Source organism: Mandrillus leucophaeus, unplaced genomic scaffold (assembly GCF_000951045.1).
Source record: "Mandrillus leucophaeus isolate KB7577 unplaced genomic scaffold, Mleu.le_1.0 Scaffold1030, whole genome shotgun sequence".
In the NCBI taxonomy this organism is placed as follows: Eukaryota; Metazoa; Chordata; class Mammalia; order Primates; family Cercopithecidae; genus Mandrillus; species Mandrillus leucophaeus.
In genome coordinates, this window is record NW_012098433.1 from 530,072 (window position 1) to 543,554 (window position 13,483).

The 13,483-nt window shown below is 38.5% G+C and overlaps 1 protein-coding gene across 1 annotated transcript in view; it reads left to right on the top strand.

Annotated features, from left to right (window-relative positions):
- Window positions 1–13,483, top strand: part of MBD2 (methyl-CpG binding domain protein 2) — an 82,451-nt gene that overhangs the window by 63,540 nt on the left and 5,428 nt on the right. The window contains exons 4-5 of the mRNA XM_011978055.1: window positions 11,799–11,889; window positions 13,263–13,440. Coding sequence (XP_011833445.1) covers window positions 11,799–11,889; window positions 13,263–13,440 — 269 coding nt within the window. The remainder of the gene's footprint in view (window positions 1–11,798; window positions 11,890–13,262; window positions 13,441–13,483) is intronic.

The following is a 13,483-nucleotide window of genomic DNA, read 5'->3' on the forward strand; positions in this document are numbered from 1 at the left end:
AGATCGAGACCATCCTGGCTAACACGGTGAAACTCCGTCTCTACTAAAAATACAAAAAAATTAGCTGGGCGTGGTGCCGGGCGCCTGTAGTTCCAGTTACTCGGGAGGCTAGGGCAGGAGACTGGCGTGAATCCGGGAGGCGGAGCTTGCAGTGAGCTGAGATCACGCCACTGCACTCCAGCCTGGGTGACAGAGCAAGACTCCGTCTGGAAAAAGAAACAAACAAACAAAAAAGGAATTAATTTACACTACTGAAATTAGTTTCAAGAAAGCTTTTCTTAAGGGAATGTCTTCTCATAAACAACTAATGATAGATTCTTATCTATTAGAGATCAAAGTTCCTGCCATTGAGTGGGTTTTGAAATCAGCAATTTATTCATTCCACAGCATATATTGCTGATTAACAGATGCTATATTAACAAAAAAGTCGAACATGTTCCCATCCTCATAAAACTTTGAATTTGATAAGGAAAACTAACACTGAACAAATAATTGCGGGCATACTGATGTATGACAAATATGTGAAAAGTAGTGAAGGAGCACATCTAAGTTCCTGTATGAACTTATGTATCAATAAGAAAATGATTACAGCTTTTTCTGTGGGAGGAGCACATGAACAATCTAGGCACCTCGAATGATGCTCTTGTTCCATGGTTGGTCATCTTAGGATAATGGTACCTTTTCAGGCACTTGACAAGTATTGTATACCCACAGTGTGTAAGTTAGAGAGTATTCATGGCAAAATTTAGACAAACAACTACAGCAAATGCTTACTGCACCTCTATCTTCATCAGCCATAAAATCTGCCCTTTGCTTTATTAATCTATCCTGTTTAGCCCAAATTATCTTTTGCCTTAACAAGAGATCACGTTGTAGTTTGCACAGCACATGAAAGAAGCTTTTCCTTGATTTATGCAATAATTTTCTTGTCATTATCTAGCTCTTTCTTCTTGGGCCACTCTGACAAAATAAGAGGGTAGCTCATACTTGATCTTTGATGTTTGCAGACCATGGTATTAAAGTTAAGTTGTTATTGCTGACCATTAACTAGACAATTCAGATACTATATGGGGTTGATCTGAAATAAAGCAGTTTATAAACTGGACGGTGAATTTCTTCTTGGCAGGAAACACCATTCATCCACATAGCCCTAACTCAGTGTCTTGTATATTTAGCTTTTTGAGAGTGACAAGAAAGTACACACTTTCTGGATTTTGCTTTAATCGACAATTATGTGACAAGAGTCTCTATTATTTGATTAGCTTTAGTAACTGCCTTATGGAAGTGAGTAAGATATTCATTGAATTGATGGAATCCTAACATTAGAAAAAAATTCTGAGCAATTTGATAAAAGTTTTTTTCTCAAAAAACCTTCTCATATTTTATTAGTGTTTTGATAACCTGAGATAGATCTGACAGTTATTAGGATTTCTAGTTTACTAGTGAAAATATATGCAAGGAGATTAAGTGCTTTGCCCAAGCACATCTATTTAGTGTTTGCACCAGGATTAAAGCATTTAGCTGCCAAACCAGCACTTTCTATCACCCTGTCCTCCCTCTACTTAGCCAAAAATTCATCTCGCAAACATCTGAGTGCGAATTTTGTGTCTAGCATCATGCTCTTGACAGCTGTAGATTGCAGATAAAACTTTAAAAATGGGGAGATTTTTAAGGTAACTTTTGGTTCTTCTGTTTTATAAAGCATTAACACTGTTGTCCTCATATACTTTAAAAAGTATATCACATATCTTACGCATTTAAATTTTTTTCATTAGAAAAAAGAAAAATGCTTATAGTCTAAATCTTTGACAATTAATGTTAGACATTTTAATTTGTTGCTTAATAGTAGTAAAGAATACAGAAACATACAGAGAACTGTCATGAAAGGTCCTCAGTCCCCTGGCAGCAGGCGAATATATCAGTGAAGTAGGACAGGGGAGGCTTGAGCTAGGAATTGGATTTGGTAATTAGGTTACTGTAACCTTGGGCAAGGTTAGTGTTCATATAAATAAGAGGGGCAGAGCCTGGGTTAGAAGGAAAAGAATGAATAGAATGTGGGGAAATAAGACACAAGGTCTCTCTGCTAGTGGGAGGGGAAGATCAAGATGGCTTGAGGGGGAAGCAGTGTGAATAAGGACATGTTTTAAGTTGTCAGTGTTCAAGTGCATTTGTCACTTAAAAGAAGATGTCCCAGGAGAGGAAGGGAAAAATGGAAAATGTGAGAAGTTGGGCAAATTGATGGGGCAAGAAGAGGAGGAGGTAGAAGACGTGATCAGGAGCGCAGGTGGCGGGATAATCTTAGAAGGGCAGCAGATTCTTATTTCTCTAAAATAGGAGGAGATCTGAGGTGGAAAGGACGACGTTCATAGAGGCTCTAGACCTTCAGGCTTCGTGCCTGACTTTTCTAGTTGTTCTAAAGTTGCTCTACAGGCTTCTTGGCTTGGAGGTTAATATTCAGCTTATGGTGTCTAAAATAAACAATAAAAAACAGGAATTTGGATATGTAGGAGTTTTAGATGAACTTCCCTTAGTTTCATTATTGAAATTCAGCAGATTTCTCTGGTCAGTTTATTTTTTGTTCTAACGGAGATTATAATTTCAAAAGGGAAGATGCTTTTTAAGATAATGCATGAGGGCTAAAATAAGTTTTAGGTTTTCGTGTGGCTCAGTTTGGTGAATTTTCTCCAGTTTTCATGTAAGAATTAGCCAGGCCTACTGACAGCTACATGCTAATTTATGGAAATTAACATGTTCCAAATAAACCTGTCTGTTCTATTTTGCTGCTGTACCTACATTTGAACACTTAAAGTCATTCTAAATGGAGCTGTGCCTTTCTCAGTAGTCAGTGACAGATTCGCACAGGTGTGGGAACCCCGATCCTGTGGTAAATAAGAGAGCCCCTTCTAAAATCTGACATCTCTCTATACAGATAATTTCTAGTTTACAAGTTGTGATATAAAATTTCATGTTTCATTTATTTGGAACTCTACATCTTCCAACAGAAATGATATTATAAATGACTCTAGTGTTCCAGACCCACCCATAAAAGACCATTTAATCTAAAGTATATCTGAATTATTAAAAATAATTACAACCACATTTCTAGCAGCAAGTACGTTGACTATCAATTTTCTGAGGTATGAAATGTTTCTCCCACTTGTGCTTTATCTGACTCTCCAGAATGACTGGGTTCTCCACCACTCCTAGTTGTCTGGCAGTAGAAAAAAGAGGCACCCACCTCCAAGCCATTTAGATAGGTTCTTCTAAGGCTCATGAATGAGGGGAGCTGGGAGACACACTACTGAGAACTGAGAGAGCAGCTTGCAGTGATGGTGCATGCTGCGGGGGCCCTTCTTTCTGTTTCTCCTGTGAGATCTGGGTGCCTGCCTTTATAAACCTTATTTCCCTATCCTTTTTCTCTTTCTCTGGACCAGTGGTTTTCAACTACACATGATTTTGCTTCCCTCATTTCCTCTTACTGCCCCACTGCCCACCTACCTGGGTACATTTGGTAATGTCCAGAGATATTTTTTGGTTGTCACAACTGGGGTCGTTCTTCTGACATCTTGTGGGTATATAAACCAAGCAAGCTGATAGTCATTTACCCCCAAATGTCAAGAATGCCAAGGCTGAGAAATTCTGCTTCAGACAGTTAATGCTGCTGGTTAGGGTTGTTTTTGCCTTTTTTGATTCATTGTAGCTTAGAAATATAGTCTGTGTTCCCTGATTCTCTCCCACCTTCTATTCTTGAAACAAGCTCACAGCTCTTTTGAGGTTTTTCTAAGGGCTTTAGTATCATCACATCATGGAACTAGATGGACCAAAAATAACAAGAAGATTACAGTTTTAGGAAATCTTAATTAAAAGCTATCCATCCTCTCCACTGGACTTTAAATAGAGCAAAATTCTGATCCTTCTCTAGGCTTCAGTCCTTTCCTCCCCGTGATGATGGTTTCCTCATTCCCTGGTCTTCCAACCTTCCTAATTAATACTGCTCCACCATGGAGAGCTTTAGCAGTGATCCTGTTCCTCCCAATGGGAAACTACAGGGATGAAAAATCCTTGTGTTATTTTAATGAGGAGTTAAGGAAAGGTTCCTTTGTATTGCATAGATCTGGCCAGAACTGTTTTCTGTTGTTCTCCTTCTTTTAAGAAAGTTTCAGGAAGAGATTACATCCCAGCCTTTCCTTAAGTACTGCTGCACAGCGCAGGGACCTCCTTTCTCTTCTCTCCTTCTGTCTACTGCTGCTCCATACTTGCCACCAATGCCAGCTTCATGGACATGTGACCTGTGCAGTTACACAGGGCCTTGTACTTAAAAGAGCCCCTCACTTAGAAGGAAGGGCCTATGCCTGGTTTAATGCTCTGCCGCTATATACCCTTGAAATTCTTAATATTTTTTTAAACAAGAGGCTGTACATTTTTAATTTGTTCTGGGCCCAGTAAATTATATAGCCAGTACTGCTTACCAAAGTACTCCCAACCAACCTTAGGTCCAGGTGAGAGGCAGTCTGGCTTGGAGGAGAGGAGGAAGAGGAGAATTTAAAAATATTTGTAGTAGCAAGAAATCCCCAACTGAAAGCGAAGGAAGGGAAGGGAAGATTCATATTCATGTGCTCAGTCTCTTCATTTGCTAATACTTACCTTTCAGAATTGATTATTTTTGCTTTGTTTATACTTACTAATTTTAATAAAATGACCAACTACTTATTAAGTGCTATTGTATGATCAGCAATGTGCTACAAGCCACAGGTGAAACGAAATAGTAAAATGATAGTTGCTGTGTACTGGGCATATTCAAGTGTTTATAACACTTCCTCATTTTGTTCCCATAACCCGTTGAGATTGCTTATATTGTCCCATTCCATAGAGTATGAAACTGATATTTAGAGAGGTCAGTTGTCCAATTTATAAAGCTCGTGAAAAAGCAAGTTTGAACATTGGTTGTTCAGATTCTAAAACCCAATCCCATTCACTCTGCTAATAAGTTAGATAGATATTCCTGTCCTCAGGGTTGACTGTTAAGTTGAGGTTGTGAGTATACATGGAAAATCAGTTTCATTTTGTCTAGTGAATTATTTTTTTTAACACAACAGAGACACATCAGTACTTTTCAAGTTGGATATAATGATTTATGAAAATAGTGCTAGGATATATGATGTAGATGCTTTTCAGTGTGGTCAGGAGAAGTAGCTATTATAATTAATCCGAAACAGTATTCTTACAGAAAAAATTCAAAAGCCTTCAGTTATATATGCAAATCGCTCCATCTCTTTTTCCATTTTTTGAAATACTTGCCCCCATATCATTGTTAGTGTTGCTTAGCTGAAAGTGTCTTCTTGGAGTAGGGTCTCTTTAATTTCTTTTTTTTTTTTTTCAGACAGAGTCTTGCTCTGTCGCCCAGGCTGGAGTGCAGTGGCATGATCTCGGCTCACTGCAAGCTCCGCCTCCCGGGTTCACGCCATTCTCCTGCCTCAGCCTCCCGAGTAGCTGGGACTACAGGCGCCCGCCATCACGCCCGGCTAATTTTTTGTATTTTTAGCAGAGACGGGGTTTCACCATGTTAGCCAGGATAGTCTCGATCTCCTGACCTCGTGATCCGCCCGCCTCGGCCTCCCAAAGTACTGGGATTACAGGCGTGAGCCACTGTGCCCTGCCAGGGTCTCTTTAATTTCTATTCACCAAATAAAAATTTCATGTTCTATGTGATTGATATTTGCAACTGTGGTCTAAGAAAGCTAATTTGCAGAGAATATATGTTACACCAATTCTTTATTTTTTACCATGTGAGCTACTTCTCATGACAATTTGGTATCCCCATAAAACTCTATGCTGGCCTTAGCCTCAATATATTATCAGCCTGTCTTCTTAATTCTGCATAAGGAAGAGGCAGGCATCAGGCGTAGATTACCTACAATTGACGAGTATCTATTACTTAGGAGTTAAATGGATTAAGAGTAATTTGATACTTCTCTTAAAATTTACTGATCTATTATTATCAGCCTTTGATGGCAGTAGAAGTGTCTGAGGCTTGTACTATATAACCTAACAGGAGCCAAACATGTAAATGCTCTTTCAGAGCTTTTGTTAAGAGAAGGACTGTTTAATCACACTGACCTGAGTTTTAATTCCAGCTGCACCACTGATTAATTGTGTAAGTTATTTAAGTTCCCCACGCTTCCGTTTCTTTATCTGTAAATGAGAGTAATATCTTCTCCAAAATGCTGCAGGAAAGTTTAACTGAATTTCTGTACATAAAGCACTTAGCACAGTGCCAGGCCTATGGAAAGGTGTTAATGGCTAAGTGATAGTTTTCCTCCTCTTCCTCCCCCTATTTCATCAAGACAGTATGATTGGGCATAGTTTCACTGGGTAAAACAGAACATTGGGTAAGCCCTTTCTTGATTTATACCTAAACAATTAGCTCTACTTTTAAATAAACGTCAACGTATCTCCTCCTGCAATGAAATAATTAGAAGGCAAATGTCTTCCTCTTGTTGTCTGCAAGGAAGAGGATAGAATAATATTTTAAAAAATCTTTCAGCATATTTAAGAATAAAAGTTGGAGATCTTGGTGGTCACTACACCCCCACTACATGCACACTACCATTTTTTTTTCTTTTTGAGACGGAGTTTTGCTCTGTCACCCAGGCTGGAGTGCGATGGTGTGATTTCGGGTCACTGCAACCTCCACCTCCCGGGTTCAGGCAATTCTCCTGCCTCAGCCTCGTGAGTAGCTGGGATTACAAGCATGTGCCACCATGTCCAGCTAATTTTGTATTTTCAGTAGAAACAGGGTTTCACCATGTTGGACAGGCTGGTCTGGAACTCCTGACCTCAGATGATCCGCCCACCTTGGCCTCCCCAAGTGCTGGGATTAGAGGTGTGAGCCACTGCACCCAGCTACTAACATTCTTTCAACACAAACCAAGCCAGTCTTTCTCATACCTCGAACCTGCATCAGAATCACCTAAGGTATTTGTAAAAAAATAAATAAAACTAGCTCTCTAATCCCAGACCTACTGAATAGAATCTCTGGGGAGAGGCCTTGGAATATATTTTTAAAATAAGCCACCTTGGTTATTTTTCTTCATAAGATCTTTAGAAACACTGACCTGCACTCTCTTACCTCCTCGCCCATACGATTCTTGGGTTGAAATAGTCTTTTCTCTTCTACATGCCTATAGAATTCTTACACAATTTTCAAGGGCTACCTCTTCCTAGAAGCCTTTCCAGATCTTCCCAAATTGAAGTTAGAGACGTATCTTCATTATTGCAGTTGGCCTTGTAGAGTTTTGCATGTTTTCTACCAAACAGCTCCTGGAGGGCAGTGGTTGTCGATTATCCTATCAAGCATCCCCAGTGCCAGAAAAACACGTTACATATCGTGGGCATTCAAAGAGTATTTGTTGAATATTGTTGATCCTCAAATTCCTTTTTCCTAGTAAGCCATCTCTTTTGTTCTTCAGTAAAGAGTAGAAATCTCTTCAGAGTAATATTAATAAACTCGGGGTGATGAAGGTAAATAATAATCAGCATTATCAGCCTCAGTTTCCAGAGCATCAGAACAGGGATCAGTGTCTGTGAATGGTGGCGAGGGGTTGTTTGTGATCCCTGTTTCTTTCTCATCCTCTTTGTATATTCTTCATAAGGCAAATTGAACAAATCCCTCAAAGTCCAAGTTGAATACATAACAATTACGAAAAGGAAATGCTATCGTGGGTTCATTTTACTTTCAGTAAACAGATTTGATCATTGACCTCACTAAGGAAGCAGTTTTTGTAATACACCTTCATGTTTGTTCTCTGGGACACTAAGTGGAGTAAAGTCCATGCAGCTGTGCTTCCGTTGATGTCCTTCCTAGGAGAACTGTGCGGAGAAACTGTGTAGAGATGAACTGCAGTAACCACTAAGATGGTTTCTCCAAAGATGCTCTGCACTGTCACTTAAATTTTAGGCACTTTTGTGGTTTTAAGTGACTTTTAATTCCATCCCATGTTTCTCTCTCCATCAGCTGGTTTCCTGGATAGGGCATTGCCCAGACGGTGTTATAAGGTGATAGGCATGTGGAGCTAGCCAATGTTCTAATATACTGGAAAGTGACAAAGAGAACAAGGTATTAGATGCACTCAGAGTATCTGGTTATTGAGGATTAGAGGGAGATGTAATAACTGAGGGTGATAGCACATTTTGGGAGTTTCTCCAAATGTTAAATCACTGTTCCTTATACATATTCTATATATTGATCATTTGGCTTCACACCAGGCAGCAAGATTAAGCTGAGAAAACCACTGAATTTGGCAGGGGAAATCAGATTTTCAGTGAGTAGGTTAGGATTTATGACAGCAGTAGTGCTTATGGAGTGTAGTGCAAGAGACTAGGTAGCCATCATAGAGGGAGAGTCCTTACATATGTTTTGAATATTTTGAGTATTACTCATCTTTTGAATCTTAAAGTCTTTGGACTGCTAATGTTTGAGAAAGCGGGGAGACTTCCAAGTGAACAGAATCTCCAAGGAAAAACCTACTCACCTAAGTGAGTAGATCAGGAAATTTTAAACTTAGGCAAAGAAAGACCTTTTCCTCCCCTGCTCCCTCTGAAGCACTGAGGGCTATAGTGGCCAAAGATAATGAGGAAAGATCTTGGAATTTGGTGAGAGGAGCTGCCTGTTAGAGTAGGTTTAGTGCAAGTTGGCTAGAAAGGGGGTGGGCTAATAAAGTTGCAGTAGGCTTGGGAAAGGGCAATAGTGCACATTGGGCCATTCCTTGAGGAACAGGCTTAGAAAGAAAAGAAAATGGTCATTATATAAGCTGGACAAAGTCTCCACGTATTAACAACCAGAAAGTACAGTCCTAGCACCCCAAAGAAGTTGCTTGTGCTGGGCCTTTGCTGTCAGACTCCCCTCCATCCTAATCTCTGGCAACCTTCCCTATAGGTTTTCGTTTTCAGGGTATCATAGGAGTGAAATCACACAGAGTGGGAAAGACTGGCTTCTTTCACTTAGCATAATGCCTACTGTATGTACATTTAAAGTGCATTTTAAAATGCAAAGAATCCTTGCCCGCATCCCCTGCCGAAACAAATAAAACAGGGATCTGAGAAGATGGATGTACAGAAAAGTGAGTTAGGAACATACTGAGATGTAAACAGACATTTACCTCCTGAGGACTGTTTCAGTTTTCAGTGAAATTAGGCGAGCTTGTTAACTTTGAGTGAGTGTTGGAAAGGATGGAGAGGAAGTGACCTTGACCATTTAAGTGTTTTCTTAAACTAGCCTCCTCTCCTTCTCTGACCTTTTTCACTCCCCCTGTCTTCCCTGAGTTGGGGGTAGGGGAAGATACACACACACACACACACACACACACACACGCACACGCATACATAAATAAATAAATATATATATATATATATATCCATTTTCATGGCATAACAATTTTGTTATTTTTGCTCCTGAACTCTGGAAATGGTGCTTTTACTATCGAAAGAGCATATGCAAAATCTTAGTTTCTTATGTCCTCTCTTATAAAGAGAGCATCCACACATAGCAGATTCTAATTTCAGCCGTAGTTGAGGGCTATCAGAAGACACGTGGTGGTTACCAGGATGTGATACAAGCTAGAGCCATATACTTGTATTTCAGTCCGGGATTTAGTTTTACTAAATTTTTCTTTTGAAATTTTTGTATTGTTTTCCTTGTTACTGATAGAAGTTTAAAAGTTAAGAATTAAAAAAGATAGAATAAAACAAATTATTTTTTAGTATCTGGAATTGGAACTTTTAGATGTAAAATATAAACAATGTATCTGTTCATAATTCCCATGCTTTTATTTGGTAGTGTTGATTTATTTTTACAAATCAGTGACTATGAGATTAGTAAGTGCTTTTATTAAATTGTATATATATACACACACACACACACATATAAATGTTTAATTATATTTAATTCTAAAAGCACTTACTAATCTTATCCTCACTAATTCTCCTGGATACTTTTTCAATAGAAATGTAACTGGGTTTTGTTTTCCTTTTTTTTTTTCTATAGCTGTGATATTCAAAGCACAGATGATATTATTCCACCAAAGAGCAAGTAGAAAGCAGGCAGGTTTTCTTGGGACATTTATTGCATTCATCAATTATTACCTTCACCTTACTACTTTTCATTCATGATGAGTAATACATTTATATCCTCGAATTGTTGACTTGTTTATATTGACAACATATTCTACTGATAATGTGATTAGCAGAGAGATGTAAGATGTTACTATATACCAAAGGCCTTCCTTGGTGCTAGTGTTGTGCTTATTACAAATTCAGCATATTGCTCTTCTAACATAAATAGAATTACACTACTGTGTCTTCTCATTTATCTGGAGAACAATTATCTGATACTTCACATATATCTAGAAGTCAGAATGTAAGCCCTAAAAGCCCTCAGAGTGGCCACAGTTTGCTAAAAGCAAATGTGATAAATCTTGTGCCCAGTTTATAATGGATACTTTATACATATTGCCTTATTTAACTCCCACAGTAATCTTTTGTGATAGCTATTGTTGCCACATTTATAGAAGAGGAAATAAATTGAAGATTCTGAAGAGGTTATAAACCTTGTCCAAGGTCTTCTATCTAGAGAATATCGCAGCTGAGATTTCAGCATGGGTTTAGACCTTGTCCAAGGTCGTCTATCTAGAGACAGTGTTGCCGCTGAGATTTCAGTATGGGTTTGTGTGTCCCCCAGATCCTCACTCTGAGTCCAGTTGCTCCCATTTTCAGTCATTCTCATAAATATTTTTTCAGTACCAACTATGTGACAGGCCCTGGTATCCGGGATTAAAGGCAATTATACAGAGTCCTGTAGAAATCCTTTATCTGTTTTTTTTGGCTGCAGTAAATATGAAACAGACTAGAAAAGAAAGGAGGCATGAGGACAGTGATATTGTCTCTGCTACTGACTGTCACATCTGCAGGGTGAGCACAGTACCTAGTAGGAACTCAATAAATATATGTTGAATGGGTGAGTGATATTAGTGAAAAGTAATAACTAGGAGAGAGAATCAAACATGAAAAGGATATAAAATAAAAACCGTGATTGTCTTGGACCAGTTAGTGTTTGAATAAGCAAAAAGCTCCATAGCCCCTAGGGCATGAAGAGCATCTCAGTGTACTCACTGATGCCCATAATGATGACCTGAGGCCACTGAGGACCATGGTGATCCAGGCCCTGTGCAGCAGGGAGTCACTCATGAATGTGACATCCAGTTTAAAAATAAAGGAGGCACCTAAAACATTTTAGAAAATGTTTCATTAAAAATGGTCTTTTCTCCCTTAAAGTGTGCTAAAGAGCTAAACTTCATTGTCTTGGAGAAATCCTATATTGGAGTAGCTCTTTCTCTAATAATATTGGATAAAGAGGGATAACACATCATATAATTTGTTTTCTTTTCCCTAATAAGTCGTAGCATTAAAATTTCATGCCAGATGAATCTTTAAAAAATTCAAATTCTTTTCTTTGGAAGATACCCTATAAGAAACTATACATAGTATACAGCATATAACCATCTATAGTACTGTAACAAGTGAATAGGTCACATAAAACAACCTTTTTTGAGCAATGTCATCTGAGAGGATTATGATGTGTTGAAATAATTCACGTTTGGAATATCATTTAGCTTTTTATAAGGAAAAATGAGGAAATTATAGGAAACTATTGAAATGGTTTAAATTTCATTATTCAACAGCATCGATGCGCTACTTTCTTGTTTCAAGAATGTATCTATTAACAGTGATATTTTGCCTTACAGCTTTTCTGGGAGAAGAGGCTACAAGGACTTAGTGCATCAGATGTAACAGAACAAATTATAAAAACCATGGAACTACCCAAAGGTCTTCAAGGTATTATCTAAGTTCAGTTGAGCAGACATTTATTAAGTACCTACTGCATGCCAGGCACTCTGTTAGATGCTGTGGATTCAGCAATGACTGACAGGAGGTCTTTGCCTTGGGAGGTCATATGCCTTGCTGGATGACGTACCTCTTGTGTTTTAGTAAAGCCAGGCAGAAGCTACATGAAAAACTTGTATGTTACAGGGATGCTGCCGTGTAGTATATTATCTTAGATTTTTTTCTGTGTAAAAATTTTGGTTTTAGGTTAGGTTCATCACAGTAGCTAACCCATGTGCTGCTTTTAGCACTGGATGCGGATGAGTAACAGAATTTCTCAAGCTTCCTGCTTATAGCAGCATCTGGCCCTACCACCTGCTCTTTCTCTCATCCTCTTACCACAAGAACAACTAACAGCTCTCCTTCTGCCCCTCCCTCCACAAACTGGTGCTCTAAGTAGCAGTAGAAACAGATGCACTTTGGTCCAGCAACAGCAGCCAGTGGGATCTGGGGTGGAAAATTCAGTCGCTGGTCTACCTTTCGTGTTATATGAGAACTGCGAGTTCTAGAGAAGAGTTTATTTTTCAAGTATTAAAAATTTGGCTTCTAAAGCTTGATATATTGAGAATTGCTCAAAAATCCTCATAATTCATGGTTAGATTGTTGCCTTATCTCTTTATGTTCTTGGAATGTTGGCCTTAACTAGTTAAACAGGTTTAGGACTTTAACCATTGCATTTACATGTGACACAGTGCCAGTATCTTACAAGTAATCAAAGTGTGCAGTTATTAATTCTCTGATTTGGGCTGTTTTGTTAGGTTTATGAGAAAAGCTGTTAAAGCCACAGGAACAGCTTGCTTGCATTGGCTTTTTCTTTGAATCCCGAGACAAAGAAGATAATTGTTGAGATATTTCTGGAAATTAATGTTAAAAGCTACAAGGAGAAACTATACCAGTACTCTAGGAATACATTAAAAGGGATACTTGAGTATAGTCACTTCACCAGGTCTCACCTCATTAAAATAATTAACATTGCTTGGGGAAATATAGCCAACTTTTTAAAAGTTTAGTACCTTGGAAAATGTGTTTTAAAGTTCTGGTAAAGTATTATTAAAATGCTCAGCTATAAGCTTACAGCAAGCATGAGGATTTGTTTTTTAAAGTAAGAAAAAATGCTCAGCTATTTTGTTACTATTTCTTTAGTGTGAATTATTTAGTGTATCATACCTATTGAGTAGATATATTATCTTTTGCTGCTTTGTTTTATATCGGTTTTACATATGTGATCTCAAATATATATAAAAATATCAGTTGTTTTTGGTCACATAAAGTTTGCTCAGCACATTGAGACATTTCCTTTAACTAGTACTTATTTCTCATTGCAGGAGTTGGTCCAGGTAGCAATGATGAGACTCTTTTATCTGCTGTTGCCAGTGCTTTGCACACAAGCTCTGCGCCAATCACAGGGCAAGTCTCCGCTGCTGTGGAAAAGAACCCCGCTGTTTGGCTTAACACATCTCAACCCCTCTGCAAAGCTTTTATCGTCACAGATGAAGACATCAGGTAATGCAGTTTAACATGACTTCATAAACTTGGGTTTTTACAT